At 30.3% G+C, this 20,317-nt stretch overlaps 1 protein-coding gene across 3 annotated transcripts; it reads left to right on the top strand.

Moving 5' to 3' along the window:
* On the top strand, nucleotides 1-19,930 carry LOC143248469 (AN1-type zinc finger protein 1-like). Of its 3 annotated transcripts, none has more exons than XM_076496872.1 (7): nucleotides 2-130; nucleotides 7,016-7,058; nucleotides 9,871-9,916; nucleotides 10,833-11,052; nucleotides 17,985-18,181; nucleotides 19,315-19,395; nucleotides 19,696-19,930. In XM_076496872.1, the coding sequence occupies exons 1-7, from the start codon at nucleotides 73-75 to the stop codon at nucleotides 19,858-19,860; spliced, it is 810 nt and encodes a 269-aa protein (XP_076352987.1). In that variant the 5' UTR covers nucleotides 2-72; the 3' UTR covers nucleotides 19,861-19,930. The 3 variants fall into 3 exon arrangements, with proteins under 3 accessions (XP_076352999.1, XP_076352987.1, XP_076352994.1); XM_076496879.1 differs by lacking the exon at nucleotides 2-130 and adding an exon at nucleotides 259-524; XM_076496884.1 differs by lacking the exon at nucleotides 19,315-19,395 and having other exon boundaries at nucleotides 1-130.
* Nucleotides 19,931-20,317: the final 387 nt, after the last annotated feature.

Raw genomic sequence — 20,317 nt, 5'->3', positions numbered from 1 at the left:
GTATTTTCGTGAACAGAATATACGTTTCAGTAACAGTAAGTATAGAGGGCATGTTTATTTACACTTAATGTGATGGCCGAGTTTCCAGATTTAGGGAAGCATTGTCATATAAGTTCATGTAATAAATTAGGTAAAGTATTATTGTTCATATATTTATAAGTGTTCTTATTGTATGACATAGGCTTGAACAATGGGATATTCCGTCACTGTAATTATAAATAGTTTTGCAAAGTCATAAGTAGTAATACTACTAGTAGTACTGAAATAGAAAGAGTAAATATTTTATGATGAATTGAGCATGGAGTTAATATTAAATATTTAAGTATTGACAGCCATACTCAATTTATCAGAAAACAGTGCTTTGTCGATATATTTTTCATTTTTCTTATGCATTGCACTTGTTTGTCTATTATTGTATTAGTATAACGTGTTTGCTAACTGAAGTATTTCAACTGAAAGTTCATTGCTCACTTTACAATTTTGACAAGTTATGTGCGTATTAATCAGTACGAAACCTACGAAGTGTAAGTTGAATTCAAAACTTAAATTCTAATTGAAGTAGAAGAAATAAATAATTTACAACCAAAGTTAATTATCTGATTACTCTTTTTCCCATGTAAGACTGAATTGTCAGAAAGAGTTAAAAGGAGTGATATTAATTATTATTAGTATTAGATAATTCCTGAGTTGATAGGGCCACTATATGGGGATGGGTTAAAAAGTCCTTAAAATTATTATCTTTTGAGAGAAGAAGGGTGAAATTGGTTAAAGTGTTGGAAATTAAGAGAATAGATGGACTAATGCAGTTTAGTTTCTTTCAAACAGGGTGGTATTCCTTTGAAATGTGTGGCCTTGAAATGTAAACAATAGTTATAACAGGATTGGATAATTCAAGAGAAGGTTTGAAAATTTTGAAAAATCGGGTTTCAGCATAGGTGGGTGTTTAATGGACAATTAGTATGGGTCAACGAGTTTCTTGTTATTCTTCAAACATTATTTTTAGGAATGGAAAATGTTTATCTAAAAGTTCAATAAATATTAAAAACATTAATAATAGTTTTAATTATTATACAAATAACCCTAATGCTTGTGCTAGAGTGATACCGTGGGTGGTTTTTTGCCACAAACTGTTGCATACATTTGACAGAATTATCAGAGAATGATGTTCAAATTATTCATTGAGCCATGTGTTTGTGATATGGTTGTTAGATTATGTGTGCAGAGATGGGATGTTGAGACTGGCCTGAGAGCAAATTTGGAGGTCTTAATTAGCTATTCAGGCCTCACTCTTAGTTTATATTTTAATAGGTCACTCACTGTCTTGGCACAATCTGTACAAAATTGCAAGTAATCTTTCACATTGATTTTCTTTGTGAAAACAGTCAGTCTTATGAAAAATTTATCTATTTCATAGCAAGTGTTCTGGATTTATGGTTTTGTTTGGTTGGAAGGTTATCCAGATCAGAAGTGAAATCTAACTCAAGAAGTAGTATCGCTGATTCTATTTTGAAAGAAGTAGATATAATCTCATGAAACATTTTAAGGTAAACCTGACACTCAAAGTGAATTAAATATTAGACAACCATTAGAAATTTTGTGCTGTTAATTAAATAGTTCTTTGTTGTAAAGATTATAATGAGTTAATCTTTGTTATATAAAATTACCCACACGTGTTTTTACTCGTGATGGAGGTAGTGTAAAGCTACCAAACCATATAGTGTTTTTACTTTGACTGTTGCCCAAATAAACTTTGTGTATATTTTAAATGTTGGCCATGTTTTATTGCTATAGTTGTCTTGATTGATCTTTCAAGGAGGTAGTTTTTTTGACACAGAACTAATTGGAAAGGTATCTAGCAACACTGTTGTTATAACAGAATAATTGTCACAATGCCTTGTCCCATGTAAAAATGCTTGTTTACTTTTTATGTATCATGTACAAAACCCTAGTAATAATTTCATGTACTCATTCTTTTGTCTATGGCAAACTGATCTCTTGACTCATTGACTTTAAAGATGCTTTCTTCATCATTATTACAACAAAATCCTTGGAGAAATTTGAAAGAAAATGCCATCTCTTCCGTACTTTATCCATTATACAATAATATATTCTGAACACTATCAACATCAATGGTAGTAGAAAGGATTTCCAGCTAAGGGGGGAAGAGGCTATTCATAAGAACACATTGAATAAAAAAGGCAACAAGGCTTCACTCAACTTTAGTGTTATTAAGATGCAAGAACCTCTTGCAAAGGAAGCCATCACTCTTGGTAATGTTGCAAAAGAATTCCAAAATTAATAACAATTATTGTAATGTTTTATATTACATGGTATATACAGGTATTTACCTAATATGCTGTTAGATATGTACACCACATATAATTAATCATTATTGAAAGTTAACATTTAACAATCTTATTTCAATTTTAAGAAGAATCCGATCATTGGTAAATGTTTGCAGTGCATTGGTCTGTAGTTATCTGTTAGTGTTGAAATTACTTTTTGTCAATGGTTAATTTATTCAAATATATTTATATATCAAATGGAAATATGTCAATAAATTTGCATTTAAAATACATTTTGCTTCTTCAGTGTCATTGAAAATGGATTTGATTGTTGTTAAATGTTCATCAAATGTCAGTAATGATTATTTAAATATGATACACATGTAATTGCAAATCAGTTAAATATCTAAGCCATCCTATTTAAAGCTGTACCAAAATAAATATTCTACATTTCTTTGTAGTATTTGTTCCTAAGAGAATTGAGTGAAACTGTATATATATATAAAAAAATTAACAAAAGCATTACAATTCTTGAAATTATTTTTTGGTTAAACAACCAAATATTGAAATAAATAGCTTGCTGTTTTTATTGGGCAGTGTATAGACATGTATGTTAACTAACAGATATATTTGTAGCTGCAACTAGCTATGTTTTAACATTAACATGAAAGTTTTTTTAAGTGGTTATTTGTAGACAATTAGTTTGACTAATGAAATATTAACTACTGTATTTTACAATATATATCATGCATCCATAATTTTAGCAAAGAATATTTAGAAAAAAGAGCATTTGAGTGTACCAAACTATTTAGTGTTTCTTTAAAAAAAATCAAAATATGAAATTGCATATCAAGAAAAACTTATTTCAATAACCATATACATGCAATATATTAAATCAAATTTATATAACAAGAAAACACTTTTCATGGAAACACTGAGGTAAAGAAGCTTTAATTTAAATATTCAGAAAAATTTTCATAACTATTGCTTTTGGGTAGTGCATTTTTGCCATCTTTCAAATAATGCATCATATTAAGTTCCATCTAGTGTCCTTCATTGGGATTTTTATAACAGTAAAAAGAGTAGGATTTGCCATTAGTCTCTCCAGGGTAAGGAGACTTGTGTAATTGGTTATTTTTCCAATGAAAAGCATATTTTCTTTGGTGTTTATTTTGGATATCAGTGTTCCCAATAAGTAAACTGTACTGGCCTGATGTGGCAGTAAGGAAAAAGGGTAGGGGGTGTCTTACACATGAGCAAATTGGAACTATAGTACACAACAGTGTTTATGAGAATTCAGAAATATTTATTGTTTAACACTGAAGAACACAGTGAACTGCTCAGCTATACTGATGCTAATTGTCTTGGATTATTATTGTTTATTATAAATCTAATCACATGTTTAGCAAAGTTTTTTCATTAATTATAAGCCTAGTCATATTTTTGTATATATTAATTTTAATCTATAGTTGTCTGGAGAAAGACTAGGTAGAATTTAACTTATGAAAGCAAAACTGGAAGATGTATTTTCTTTAACTTCACATATCAGATACAGGGTGACTTTTAGATTTTGTTTTTCTTCAGGATAAAAAAGCATCTTATATGCATAGTCAGTGATTTTGTTGAGTTGTAAATCTGAAATTATTCATTTATATATGAAGTATAGGTTTATTTCCAAATGTTAAGAGCAAGTTATCATTAGGTAATTATTATAGTATTTATTCTGTAGACTTTACACTTGTAAATTGGTGTTAATTAGATGTGTTCAATTACTGATGTAGTGTGAGTGTGTGAATTTAGAAAGAAGTACTTATTACAAATACATTTTCAGCATAGGAGAATTATAGTTCTTTCATTCATTAAAACTTTTGTAATTGTAGCTTTTCATGCAAAATCAGTCACATACAAGACCAGTGGTTTTTGTAAAGTATGAAATTTGTAACCCTCTTATTATCTGTTATATTTTTGGGGAACCCTTCATAACCCTTGTAATAGACTTGCAAAGCTCCCACGTCAAAAATATTTTGGAGTGAAAGAGGTAAAATCCAATGAGAAGTTCTTTTGTACTGTAGTTAATTTGAATTACTAACTATCTCATTTGTGTTGAGATCATGAAAAATTTTGTTATTCTCTCAGTATTCTCACTATGTGCACAAATTTGACTCCAATTTTTCTTGCAGCTGATGGCACTTAGAAACATTTTGTATGCTTTAAGCAATTTTTATATTGGTAACAGTGAAGCATATTTTGTAATTTCTGAAATAAATAACTAATTTTGGTATTTCTGATATTGTGAAAGAAGCATCTGTATATGAAGTACATTTTATAAAATACTTTTATTTTACATAAATGAAACAGGTTTTAATTTTTATGTTTCTATTTGTGGCTAGTTTATTTTTATTTATTATAAAAAGGTATTGATAGGCTAATAAGGATCATGACATGCTGTAACTTGTTGCACACATTAATATCTAGCAATATTTATATTATTAGTAATGGATAGAAAACTGTTCTCTGCTGTGAGTCTTTCCCAAGTGTGTATAACAGCCAGTTTATAACAGTAAATTTATATTTATCAATTTAATGGCTAGTGTGTGTGTGATAACTCTGTGAAGAAAACAACAAAAATCTGGATATTTATCATAGGAAATCATACATTCTTCTAAGGAGTCCCTTTAATATCAGTGTTTGATTATTAAAATATTTTGAGGCATTAAGTTATCCTTATTTCTTCTTTTTGGTACAGATGTCTTTTGGTCATTAGTCGTTACATATTTTATCATATTAAACCTATTACATCACAGACACATCTGCTAGTAATAACAGGTTTGTCAGAGTTACGTTTACAGGCTTATAATGCCAAAATATGGGATTTGATACTGCACAGTTTATAAAGTAGTTTTGTGCTAAAACTAACATGTACATCAAAGTTGTTATTGTTGATTAGCTTGTGGCATAGTGTCATGATGATTTTTGTACACATGTTACACAAAAGCAGTATTGTTCAGTTGGCTTGAGATATAATGTTATGATAATTGTACACATGTTAAACAAAGGTGGTTATTGTTGACTGACACATTTTTTGAAAGAGTGTTATATTAATAATTGTAAACATCTGACCTTGGTGTAAGCTGAACTGTTGTATATAAATAATTAACTGCAGGTTTGAGAAAGTTTTAGGGTTAGAGGTTTTTTGTTACTATAGATTTTGTAGGTGTTATCAGTTTTAATTTACTGATACCTTATTCAATTTACTGCTCAGTGTGAGAATGTCACTTGTTCAGTATTTACAAGTTGTCTTGTGTAACTTGTCTTTATTTCACAGAATTACTTTATGTTATTACTGAGTTAGTTTAGGCTATTGTGAATACCCTAATTATAAATGTATGAAAAGTAATACAGTTACTGCAATATTTGTATATTTTATCATATCTGTTTAATATGTGCATATTGTTTTAAAGAGATGGGAAGCTTGTAGATTAATAAAACCTTCATATCTTAGTGTGGAACTTTAACCTGTAAGTTTCTTTTACTCAATATGTATATATATTTTTATTTTAAGAATTTATTATTTGTAAGTTATTCTTATGGTTTGCCAATATGAACACTTAAGGACATAAAGATGTCTGTTGGTACAGAGGCTATCCAATTCACCTCAAACAACAAACTAAATCCAGCCCTGTTCACTTTATTAACCCTTCTATTAAACTTTCATAATTTTAATACTTCTGTGTCAAAAGATGACCCATTCCAAAAATATACCACCCTATTAGAAAAATACATTTGTCAAAGTTCAAGATGATTCCTACACTGCCCAAATTTATATTTCTGCCACCTTATCTTAACATTTTTGTCATTACATTTTTAAAAAAAAGATGAAATGATTTTATAAGTTATGTTAATAATCTTGTCTACCTTGGTTAGATTCTTCTTTAGTTTTTTCTCAACATAAAACAATTTACAGAACCTAACCTATCTTCGTATGACCTTTTCATGCCAAGTATCAACCTAGTAACCCTACTCTAAACCCTTTCCTTGTGTTCTTCCTAAAGTAAGGAGCCCAAGAATGAACAAATGACTCCAAACATGACCTTACTACTAACTTATACAATTAAATAAAAACCTATTTGAGATTTGTATTTAATATTTCTGTAAATACAACTCAACATCATATTTTTCTACCAGTATCAAAAGTAAACTGCTTAAATGGTGAAGAGGCTGACTGATCAATGTAATCACTAAGATCCTCTTTAATCATAATACTGCTAAGGTTATTCATATAAAAAAAAGGAAAATTATGAACCCTACATGCATTACCTTGCATTAGGAGTAAGTAAAATGTTGTGACTGGTGTAGGATCTTTGAATGATGGTAACAGATGGCTAATTCTTGATGATTAGAAAATAGTAGGAGTACTTAGGGAATAAGTTAGTTTCCTGGATCAAAAAATACCTGAAGGAATGAAAGCAGAAGGATTTTACAAATGGAGCTCAGCCAAACTGAATAATGTTACAAATAGGTTGGGCTGAGTGTTGTGATCCTTTTGATTTACATAATTTTATAGCTAGTTTTAAACCTATTTAACTAATAGCAATTAAAGTTTGATGTCATTAAACAAGAATTATAACTCACAAACTATTTAGTTAAAATGTCTGTTTTTCAGTGTGTGTGTGTGTTTCTATATACATGTGTATCTATATATATATTTTTTTTTATTTTTTTTTTTTCAGATTTCCTTCCATTTTGCTGTGACTACTGCCATCGTGATTTCTGGTAATCAATATAATTATTTCTGGGATTAACACATTTGCTGTTTCATATTATTAATTCAATGTAAATACTCTCACTAATAGTTAATGGCAACAAACTCATTATTTTTATTCACAAATGTTAGAATATTTCAAAGAAAAGAGAGACTATTTACATTATCTTGTGGTGAGTGAAGTGAGAATGAACTTTCAAGAAGCTGTTAAATAATGTAACTTTTAACAGATGCTTAAAAGTGATACAGTAAAACCTAAGGCAGAATCTCACGGGACCAAGTAAATTTTCTGGCTTAGACATAGTGAATATGCATTTCCTTAATTATATATAATTTTTGGGCAGAACGTTATGCTTGCTTGACTCAAGGGAAGTAAGACATTTGTGAATAAGGTTATTATACTGTTTATGCTATATTTATTAGAATAAGAATAAAAATAGACATTCAAAATAGTCATCAGTACACATATTCTTAATCAAATTTATTTGAAGAAAGTGTCCAATTTCAACTGTTTCATTTTTTTAATTAAAAGTGAATGCCAATTCTACAGCCTTTTCATGAAGTTCATTTTTTCCCCTTCATTCTTGCATACAATTTGATAGTGTTAATATAAATTAACACTTGCGAAGAAGTAGGAATTTCTATTTCCTCGCTATCTTTTCCATTTTGTGCATCTTCTGAATCTCTCACATTGTTACTATCTAGTGATTCTATTATAGATTTTAAATAAATTTTGTCGGTTTCTGTTAAAACATTCTTATCAATGTTCACAAAACTTTGTGTTCACAGAATCATCTGCATCAACCTATTCAATTAGAGTTTGGATTTCACTAGAATTGTCATAACAAACAACTTCTCCACAATCTCTGCCATTATCAAGAATAAACCCACAGTTTCAAAAGCACTTTATTACACATTCATTTTTTACACATTTGAATGATTTAAAAATGCAATTGCATCTAACATGTCAATTTTCAGATGCTCTGTTATGGTCGTCAGTGTTTGCAATAATATGCTGAAGTATTTATTTTCTGTTTTTCAGTTTTATACACTATAATTTCATTATTGAGTGGCTGTAGAACTGCTGTTGTACATGGAGGTAGAAAGACTAAATGAACATTTGAAAGTTGAACTTTTTGGGTGACAAGTTGCATTATCTAGGAAAAGTAGAATATTCCTATTTTTTGTTCCATTCTTTTGTTTAATTTGTTCAAAAATTCCTTGAATATAGCACTTGTCATCCATGCTTTATTATTTGCTTTCCATTTCACAGGAAGTTGATTCTTCCTTGAATTTTTGAAATGGCAGGGATTTTCACTTCTACCTATTACCTATGGTAAATTTCCCTAAATTTTAAAATTATGGAAGGTAGGACTTTATTTTTTTCATGAATATTATTTAAAGAGTAGAATTTTCCACTTAAAAGACTAATATATATCTATGAGTCATGAATCTAATTTAACTGCAGAAATAATGACGGCAGAAAAAAGAACAGGATATATTTAACCAATACTTACTGTAACCAAATGTATGAGATTTTATTAATATGTAAACAAATTATTAATTAAACAAAAATTTATTAATATTTAAAAAAATTATTAATTAAATAGGAAATTAATATTTAATCAAAAATATTTTTTTTCTGCCTTACTCAGGTTCTACACCTAACTTTTTTGATAGATGAGGTAGATGAAAGATAGTTTTCTGTATGCATTATGCAGGTTCTGCTATATAGAGAGGACCTTTCATAAGAGAAATCTTAAGATAATGCTGCAGAATTTTGATATTTCTAGCTTTTATAGGTTTCTGCCCTATGCAGGTTTTACTGTAATTTAAAATGAACACTATGATAAATTAGGAGAGGAAAATGTGCATTACTGTTGGCTTCTAGTGTGCACTTAATAGTATAACAAAGATGGAGAACTATTGAATTCCTCAAAGTATTTGATAATTTTAACATGATTGTTGTAAGAATACAAAACAGTACAATATGCAAATGAATTAAGATTTATTGATTTGGAACTGAAATTGTTTGAAATGAGAGATTGTTTTCTTGAATAGACTGGTTTTAAGGTGTGAATTGATTCAGTTGGTCCAGAAAAATTTGTTATCTAACTACTTTTCTGAAAAATTTGTATTTTAATTTATAGTTAGTGTTCATGGTTTGCCTGAGATTTAGATTGTAATAAAATGTTTCATGGACATTTGGCTAATTTTAAGTAGAAGTATAGCCAAATTCCTTGCTTTAGTATCCAAACAGTGCAATTTATATTAATTTGTGTTTAGTTTGTGCCTACATTCAGTGATACTGTCCCTTTCAAAGATTTTTGTTTCAGAGGCATGTTTGGTAAGAGAGAACAAGCAGAAAGTCTTTTAGTATTATACATTGGATATTGTGTTTCAATGACATTTCAGGACACTTGCATGTTTCTTCTTCAGGTCAGTGGTATAGGTTATGGACAGCTTTGCTGAGCTCTGAAGTATTACTGGTTGAAGGTTCTTTGAAATTAATAAATATAATCTTTTGATGCATTCATGTGTATTACTCAACTGTTTAAATAAGTTATTTTAATATACATTCATGCAAGAAAATTTAAAAACCTATTTAAATAATGAGCAACCATTATTTGTTTTATGTAATGTAAAAATGATTTAAGAAGCTGTTTTACTTATGTTTTATTCGTGTGTCACATTAATGAAAAAAGCTAATATTTGGATGATATGCAAGCATTTAATTCCTTGTAAGAACTATGGAACTGTATTGGTGAAACACCTCTAAAACTAATTGAATTTACTAATACATTTATGTATTATGTTTTTCAGTCTTGAACACCACTCTCCTGTAATTCACCATTGTGATGCTTTGCAGGTATATTTTTTAAGCTAGTTAAGAATTTTAGTTATGTGTACATTAGCAAAATTGAACAACAAGTATAGGAAATGATTATATATTTATTGATAAAATTTTTAGTATGTGAACTAATTCATTAGGGGCATAACATAATTACTTTTGCTTGACAGCTATGGCTTCTCATAAATGTGTTTGTATTTAATACTGTGTACTGCTTAGTGAAAATGTGAAATATGTACCTGATAAATCAGTGGATACCAACATGATGAAATTTTCAATGGATTTTAAATTAAGTCATCTATTCATTCTTATTGACACACACAAAATTTGATAGTTTGAAAAAAATAACAGCTTTATACTGAAGTGCAAAGGTATAAGTACATTTAATGCTAAACCAGTTAAACAAATACTGTGGACAGTATAATAAATTATTAAATTATTTCTTCAGAAGAAATATAAAATTTGTTTTGCTTTTAAGAAACTTGCAAAGCTATACAAGTAAAAAAACTATTGAATTATGTGCGAGTTCTATTTATGGAACAATACTTGCATATTTTACTTCATACAAATTAGAATAAAACTATCCTAGTAATATATCAATCATAATATTTCAACATAAATAGAAAGTAAAGGACCTTCAAGTTTAATGGAAAAACATATTACAAATTGTTTTGCACCATCTATGAAAATGCACATTCATGTATCAAATAAATATTTTTCTATATATATTGTTTGTGAAACTATCATATGGAAAATGGTTTTTGTTCTATCAATTTTCTCTTTATAATGTATTTTATAATTTTAAAGGTTTCTTTACAAGTGGATCAAAAAGAAATGGTACTCTAATGCTTTCATATAATATATACCAATAGTTTAAGTATTAAACAGTTATATTTTTCTCCTACAATCCTGCCGTTTTTATAATATTTTTCAGAACAAACCTGCGGGAAAGAAAACAAGTACAACAGAAAGCTTAAAACAAAAATGTTGTGTAAAAACCTGTAATCAGAAGGAGTTGATATCTGTCACTTGTAACTTTTGTGGTGAAATTGTGTGTTTGCATCATCGTCATCAAGTTGATCACTCGTGTGTAAAGATAGTTTCTCCTGAGGAACCAATGAAAAAGACAACTGAACTAGTTCGAAACATTCTAGGTAAGATATGCCACTTTTGTTCTCAATTTTGTTTTGAATTTAACCTTGTTTTTGCAATAAAATATCAAAAAGGATTACATAGCATCTTGTTAGCAAAAATATTAAATTAATTACAGAAAGTTCTGTGTTTATAGAAAATAAGAATATAGTGTAACACCAAAAACTAATGACTGGTTTGTGAGTTATATGGTGATTAGCTTATGTAGCATTCTTTTGTTTTGTTGTTATGTTGAGAGAATTGAGGAAAGTCTTTTAAGAATTTTGACTTGGGAGAGAATCTGAGTAATGCTGGGAAACAAAACAAGTATTTCAAAATCATTAAGAGTACAAAAGAACTTATGGTCCAAATGAAGTTTATCTTGAGACAATTGGAGATGGCAAAGAAAAGGAAAATAATTAACTGCATTGTTTTAAAACTATGTAGATAGTAATATTCTGAATAAATTATTGTGCCATTTTCTTTATAAAAGGGTCTTAGTTAAACCTTTAGAAAGGTTATTTATTATATAACCAAGCATTATTTAAAAATGCATTGTAATGCAACTGAGTAATAGTCAGAATGGTTGTAACAGCACAACTTTTTGTTTTACCAATTTATTAAAAGTTCTATTTTCTTTCTTTAATTATTCTGTGGCTTTGAATGTCTATACCCTTGTAATGCCATTATTATAAATTTTCATGCAGGTTTTGATGGTGCATAACAGTATATACATCAATGGCATGTTTAGCATTCAACTAACACTTAAATCTTTCAATGGAAGGCAGCACACAAAGCATAACTAGCAAAAACAAAATCTTTGCTTAAAATCTTGTGAGTTATGTAATGCCAAACGCAGATTTTATTTAAACATACCTGATTAATTCTATGTAGTTAAATTATTATTATAATCTTAAAGAATAGAGCTCATAATGAAGAGAGTGCTGTTTTTTAAGTCTATTTGAACACTCAGAAGTATCTTGTCATATTTTTAGAAGACATATAATTAGAAAGAAGTATAAAAGTTGATAAAGAGGATATTGAGTTTCAGGACAGAAACAACTTTTAATTTAATCATTTGTAACACCTTTCAAACTTTTAGTTTTTAATTGATATAAAAAATTCAGATTGATTACCAGAATTTACTTACAGGAAGTTTGATTTAAGAAACAGATTTCATACTTTTCTTAAACATTTCATAGACCTTTGGAAATTATTTTCTAATTGAACTATTTATTATTATAGAAACTTAATCCTAATTTAAAGTGTAAGCAACAGAGATTTGAATATGTGAAGCATATTTTTCGAATGGTTCAAGGACTGATAGAATTCAAGTGTTTTAGTTTGTAAAAAAATATATGTTCCAAAACACACCTCTGTAACACTAACAGCTGTTCATCAACCATCAGATTTTCAATGGTAACATCATTTTCTGGAAGTCTGGACCTCGTTCACTACAGATCCTTGGGTCCTTCATTATATGGATGACTAGTTTCTTCTTGCACCATCTCATCAGATGGCAGAACAGTACACCCAGATTCCCCTTTCATAGGCCATCTAGGCTGAGCTTCTTATCAAAAGAGAAATCCAGTCTATTGCCTGCTTAATACATTGTCCATCTATGGGTCTTTTTTGACACAAACTTGATTTGAGCTCAGCCAACTCCCATCTGGCTCCAGACTATGGAACAGTCAAACTCTAACTCACATCTCCTTCTCCTACTGTGCAAATGGCTCTCTCTCTTTTTTGGGAGATATGGGCATCCCTGGAATCTTGTTCCTTTGGGATGGATACAGATGCAGTCCCATCAGTGGTCACTGCACAAACAATAGGACATGATCTCCAATCCAGTAGATCATCCAATCTATTCCATACTCAGGAATAATATTTACATCTCAATTGATGGTTGAATTATATCCACACAACCGTTGGTGTTCCTTTCTCACACCCTTATTCCGAGATTCATCTTTTCACAGATGCCTCACCTTAGGGGTAGAGGCATATATCAGTGGTCAGAAATTCCAGAGTTTTTGGATTGGTGATGAAGATTCCCTCTACCTCAACATTTTAGAATTCTATGCTGTTCAATGAGCAATGCAATGGTTCATGGTGTGTGTCTATTGAAAGGGAAAATAGTCATGATTAATTCTGACAATTTGACAATAGTGTCTCATATTTATCATCAAAAGTGCATACATTCTCAGGCCCTTTGTTTTCAGGCTTTGAATGTTCTCTATTTTGCTCCCTCCCTTCTTATCAACCTTCAAGATTGCCATGTTCTGTGGATGATGAATTTAATGGTAGATCATCTGTCTCAGCCCAACCACATTCTCCTGACCAAATAGATGCTACATCATGAGGCATTCTGGAGGATTTGCTTGTAGTTTGGGTCCCAGTGATTGACACATTTGCCACTCTTTGGAACTTTCATATATAAGCTTTTTGTTTCCCAGTACCTCATCCTTGGACTTTAGCAATAGATTCATTCAGTCAGGACTGAACAGATTTGCACCTATTTGTCTTCCTCCCAATTTGTTTGTCCAGAGTTCTGAATATGGTAGGAGCTGTTGATTGCTCTGTATTTTCTAGTGCAACCATGGTTTCCTCCTCCTTAGTATCTTCAAGAGGGCCTACCTCCTCCTCTTTGTCATCTCTGTTACTGCAACCTTGATCCCACAGTCTACACTTGGCCATTCAGAAATTCAGACTTCATGCTTGTATATTGTGCAGTCCTTTGCATGACATTGGGGTTTAAATTCGAAAGTTGCTTTCTGTTTGGCTCAAGCTCTGAGTAGACCCACTATTTATCAATGCAAATTGCACAATTTTTGTCAGTGATGTCTCAACAAGAAATTAAACCCACTTCATCCAACTATTTTCCACCATATTCTGTTTTTTGACCAGGCTTTTGAAAAAGATCTTGCTTCATCTGCAATTCTCATATAAAGCAGCTTTGTTGACTAATTTTCGGTATTCAAAACATAAAGTTTTGAGTTCCCCTGTTTTATCTGGCCTCCTTAACTCCTTAAATCTTTGTGTTCTTCATCCAAAAAGGCCTCTTCTTTTGCCTAACTAGAATATTAAGGTGGTATTCCAAGCTTTGTCTTATCTCTTTCAGCCTTTAGCATCATGTTTTGTCTATAACCTCTTTCTTTTCATGTAATTTTTATTGTTGCTGGCATGTGTATGCCATAGGTCTGACTCATTTGCACTGCATGTGCACAAGACTCTCTACAATTCTTCCTGTGTCCTGCTCTCTTCAGATAGATTCTTCCTTCATAAGAATTTTGCAGCTAGGGAAAAGAATAAATCCTTCTCAGCAATTCATCTACAGATTATTTTTCACCCTTACAACTACTCAGATCCTAACTTCTGTTATGCCCTATCAGAGCCCTCAGGTGTTATATGCTTCATGCTAACTACTTTTATGGGGCTATGAATTGACTTTTTATTTGTTGGGAATCTTATGTTTCTGATGATTTATCCCCTATTACTTTGACAAGGTGGCTTTGCAAACTGACCCATATTACTTATTCTGGCCTATCTTTACAGACTAGAAAATTTCTGTGAGTCACATCTCATCAGATTTGTTGTATGTCAATTTCCTTAGCTGCCAATTTGAATTGCCCATTAGTAGTCATCATGTAGGCTGGTACATAGACTTCTCCCAATGGTTTTCTCTCCCCTTATTTATATAATCTAACAGTTTCTTCTTTTGAGGGTTTTACCTACCTCTCATAGCTGTGTTGACTACATCAGATAGATTATAATGAGGAGTGAGTGTTTTTTTTTCCTTTTTTCTCTTCCTTTCCTCTGGCTTTCTTTTCTAGGATCTGTTATCTATTTTTCACTAAATCCCACTCTGTGGTGAGTGTTGCCCAGGAAGGTATGCCTTTCTCATTACATTTCTGCACTAGAACCCACTATTATTTACCTGTTACCCTGTTTTCAGAGTACTATTCCTGTTTCTCAGGACTCCCCAGTATGCATTACCCCCTTCCCCTGAGCTAGGGAGTTCTTACCACACCCAGTTTCTAGTTATTGGGATGGTATACAAAAGTTTTCCTCCAAGTTTTTTAAGATTGAATTATTCCACTTTTAGAGAATAGAGCAAAGTTGGACATCCTTTTATCCAGCTCCCTGGATAGTCGTAGGTAAGAGCTGCATCAGTTTGAGCAGGAACCTACTCATAATATTGGTTCAGGTTTGGCTCTCCATTGTTTAGTGGAGGTATACCTGGTCTTTTTTTTTTGAGCAATTTCTGTTTACTTTATTGTTTATGGATGGAGGTCCACTATCTTTTCATAATTAGGAATGTAGGGTGGTCTCATCCTGGGTCGTTGGTGGCAAGTGAAATTCTCTTTGGTCACTTGGTTTGGAAATGAGGATGCATGTTCATAATTACAAATTGGATGAATTCTGTTCTTTCGTTGAGTACAGCATGTGATTCCAACATTTCAAGTCTGGGGTGTTGCCATTTGAGCTTCTGCAAGTGGAGAAGTTTTGTATACTTCGATGTTGTTTATCTTCTCATTGTGATTAGAATGCATCACTCTATGACTACAAGTTGGGATTTATTAAATCTTTTCATCTAATGCAATCCAATTGTTCTAGCCACAAACATGAAGGGGGGGGGGATATTCATACTATGAACCATTAATTCCAACCCAGACTAGTGGCACCTTGGCTGTCTGGTTGGGGCTAGCCTATAGTGATGACCACTTGTGCTATTCCACCATTTCTTCTGGATCTGTGTTGCAATTAACAAGCATACCTGTTCTGGATGTAGTGTGGTTTCACCACTCGGGTACCAATTTTATCTTAGTACACCTATGATCTGTGTGGATGCTTTCTGTAAAGATAATGGTCTAACTGATCCTCTCCATCTTCTGAGTGTGAGATTTTAGCTGACAGTGTCAGCATATATGTAAGTAAGTGTGACTTGGAAGTTAAGATTTTACTAAATTGAAAATGTATTTCCAGTAATACTTACCTGCATTAACATTTTCCTCCCTACAAAGATCTTATGTTAGAAACTAGGATGGTGTAAGTCTCAAAAAGTTATTACATTATCTGAGTGAGGTGCTTACATAAAGTATCGGGATAGAGGGCATATCGATGTGGTTGAAGAATATCATGAGATAGATATCACCATGAGCATTTAAGTGAGGTATAAAAGTCTGGAGCAAGTGAGATCAATGTTTAGATGAGCAAAGTTGAAAATCTGAAGGTGAAACAATAGCTATCAGTGTCAGTGGAGGTAAGTTTTATTGGAAATACATTTTCAATTTAGGAAAATGCTAACTAAAAATGTACTAGAAATAAGTGTGTGTGCTAAAGTTAAAATCTCAGTTTTTAAGAAACATTGACTTTTTATACATAGTTCTGAAAGTGAGACTGTTCCCATTCTCAAAAATACAATAATTCACTAAATAACTGATTGTACAGGATGAAAGAAAAACCCCAGCGAGACTGGATATGGTTTCATACACTTAACATATTTCATTGTGTTTACTGCATGATTTTCAGGAGCGTGATGTTTGCAAGAATCACACTTACTATACCCTTACAGAAAATTACCATAATAAAAATTACATATTAAGGAATTACATGCCATCAGATGATAACATTTCCATCAGGTCCATCATACTTACTGAATACATCAAATTTAATTTTTTTTTTATATTTGATTAATTCAGTAGGTTCGCATATATTCATGCTAATAACATTTTCATGTTGTGTCAAACATAATAGTTTTTTCCATTGAATTGTATGTTTACATTCATTAATATTTTCTGCTAATGGTGAAATAATATTATTGTTTAAACATTCATTTGTGTTCATTCATTTTTTATTCTAAATTTCTTATAGTTTGTGTTATATAAACTTTTTCACATTTACATGATAATTTACATATACTAAATTTATTTTCATTAAATCACTTTTATCTTTAGTTATATTAAGAACATGGATAACTTTGTTTATATGTTTATATATTGGGAAAATATTTATTTATTTACTAAATTGCTTCGTTATTTAACTAGATAAATCGTGTAAATTACAATACCATATGTTGTTTCGTAGATTTTTCAGCAAGTGGTTTTAATTTAATATTTTCATCCTTATTTTTATAGTTTGTTTGACGGCTTTGTAAACAATATTAGGATTAAAACCCTTTTCACTGCTGTCTACTTAATTAACAACAGTTCATGATCAATATCTTCCTCTTTACAACATAATTTTAGTGCCCTATCCTAAACAGTAGTTTTCTGAGATTTGGTATGACAATATATTTAATGTGGCAGAATGATTACAGAGGAAGGTTTTTGATAAATAGTTGTTTCCAATTTATTCTTATTTTCACTTACTAAAATATCCAAAAAAAAGGTGTTTTTAACTTTGAACATTTACACAACAGCCAGTGAGGTCTGAGTGTACTAGTATGCAGTTGGTATTGTGTATGTAGATATCTGTGTAAAATGTGATCAGCTTGTATATTAAATAATAACTATTTTTTATCTTTAATTTAAACTGATGTGGTATGTCAAAATTTTCAATATTTAACCACACAGAATTTAGTAAAATGTACTTACTTCTATCAAGATCGCCTTTTATTTTTTAATTTATTGTTTTTATTTAGGTCCAAATTTGATTTCCTTACCTGAAACTGTTTCATGAAATTTGGGTTTAAAATACTGATAATGTTGAGGATTCTTCATTGATGATTATTTGTAGTTTGGTTATAATTACTTTTAAGTTCTATAGCTGGTTTGTGTTACTTATAAAATATGATCATTAGTTAACTTGTCTTCATTCATCACAATTAGATTTTCAGACTGTACTGTAGAAAGTAATTAACTCTGTGATCTGCTGTAAGATTAGCATTACCGAATTGTTTTCTTTGATATGTATATAATTTCATAAAATACGAAAATATTTGTTTTTATTATAAAAGAATCCAAACATGCTCAACCACAGAAAAAAGCTTTGCAGGGCAGAAAATCTGCTAGTACAGCAGCTAAAGTTCAACTCATGAAACTGAAGATGAAAGCTGTTGGGGACAATAGTTTACCACAGACTGAAAGAATCTACTTTCAAGTTTTCCTTCCAAAAAGACACACAAACAAGGAAAAAGCATTTTATTTTTCAAAAGTAAGTATTTAAATGCCTATGAAATCCATTTCGTTTTAAAGAAAGTGTGAATAGATATATTATTTTTTATTTGTAATATTTGGGAACTAAACAAGGATAAGTATTATCAAATAACATCAATGAAATAAAATAACTGCTGAAAGTTTTATGTGTGATAAAATGTGTATTATTTAATGTATGGAAAGAATTTTTGAAATGTTTCATTTGTGATTTAAAAAGACTGATTAAGTTGGATGAAATAAATGTTATTGCATGATCAGCTGTGTATATATAGTTTATTAGTGTACTTGTGATACTTTTGGCTTTTATATACAGATTGGTTAAATGTTTTTACAGTTATACAGTTGCATATTTTATAGAAGGAAATGACATTAATTGTAGGGTATGTCCATGTGGGGGTACATACACATTTTCAGTTTTGTATTTAGTTTTGTGGTGGGGGATGCTTTTCCATTTCCTTTTAACCACTATTTCATCCCATGAAGATGGATTTTTACCATATTTGGTGATAATGTGTGTTGGGTCTATAAAGAGATACATCCAAAGTTGTGGTTTTACATTTTGTGTTTTGCAATTTATAAAATTTCATATAAGAGATGCAACTTTTCATCTCCTAAGATAACCTTTTATTAATCATGAATTTACCTAACTTCCATCTATGTTACAGGTACTCCAGTTAGTAATGACTTAAACTAATATTTCTGAATTATGAATGCTTGATGAAATCTTTGAATTAAGTAAGATCTTGTTTATTTAAGAAAGTACTGAATATATATATTTTAATGAAATTTGTTTTTATTCTCCTAGAATTAAAATTTCCTTGCACAACAACTTAGGAAATAAATGAAATGAATAAAACAAATAATTATGTAGAACCTTTGTATTAGTATTAATTTAAGTATGTGATTGCATTTGTCTTTACTCTGTATTGATATACTTTCATATTTGCAGTTTCATAAAGTTTCCTGAAGAACCAAGTTAAATTAAAATTATTAATATTCCTTGGCAAATGTCTGTTAAAAATTTGTAATAGTGGAGTTGCTATGTTTTATTTTAACTTGTATTTCACTCAATTCAAACTAATAATTCTGTAAACTTTAAGCTTGTACTGTGTCTTAATCTTTTTCTTGTAGTTATGGACAGTTGGTAAGCTGGTTGATACAGTAGCATGTCAGGAAAAATTACCTAATAAAAACAACATTGCTAACATGGAGGTATGTTAAGGTTTCATGATCACATACCTTTATTATCTGCATAGGGTTATCATTTTGAGTTATAGAACATCAGGGATTAAACAAAATTGTTTTTAATTGTATAAAATAAGACATAATTTGCCAAAAATTTTCTTTTGCAATAACTTAAGAGTTTAATGAAATTGAAACATCTTAGAAACTGTAGCAAGAATAAGTTTCTTTGTAAAAAATTGCATCTGAAATTATATACATGAACACTTAGTGAATACCACATGTATTTGTATTTCTAAAGATATCATCCTCCATTTGTTGTCTTTATAGTGGTTGAAGCTGTTTTCTACCAGTGATGGAAGATGTTTTTCCATGGCAGACACTTTAAGTTCTCTTCTTGAGAATGATGTTCTGTGTTCTGGAAACTCTATAATTTTAGAATATGTTGCACCAGGAACTGAATTTCTAGAAAGTTTTAGCTCTTATCAAGCATAATTATATAGCTGTTCAAAGTAAACATGTACATATATAAATATACATATGTGAATAAAATATTTAGTTTAAACTGGAATTCATTTATTTCATCTCTAAAATTTAAATTCTGATGTAAAGATCTGACAATTATAAGAATTTTCTTGTTATGTATGTAGTTTTGATTATTTTATCAGCTTTCTTGTTTTTGTTTTCATGTGTTGAATTACTGAAACAAAAATGCAGCTGATACAAGACCTCTAGCCTTCTCATCTAAGATGACAGCTTTAAAAATACAACCTGTAGTTGGTAGTTTAGGTGTTCTTTTCAGTCTTCAAGCTGACAAATCTACAACACTAGCACCTGATGGAAAGTAAAATAAAACTATGGTATGAGCTGTTGAAGGGTTATAGTGTAGTCAACCCATTTGAAGGTACAATAATAGCATACTTTCAGTGAGATTTTGTACTCCAGTAGGGTA

The sequence above is a fragment of the Tachypleus tridentatus genome, chromosome 1, assembly GCF_004210375.1.
Source record: "Tachypleus tridentatus isolate NWPU-2018 chromosome 1, ASM421037v1, whole genome shotgun sequence".
Classification (NCBI taxonomy): Eukaryota; Metazoa; Arthropoda; class Merostomata; order Xiphosura; family Limulidae; genus Tachypleus; species Tachypleus tridentatus.
Note: the sequence above shows the minus strand (reverse complement) of the source record. Positions and strands in the feature narration are given on the sequence as shown.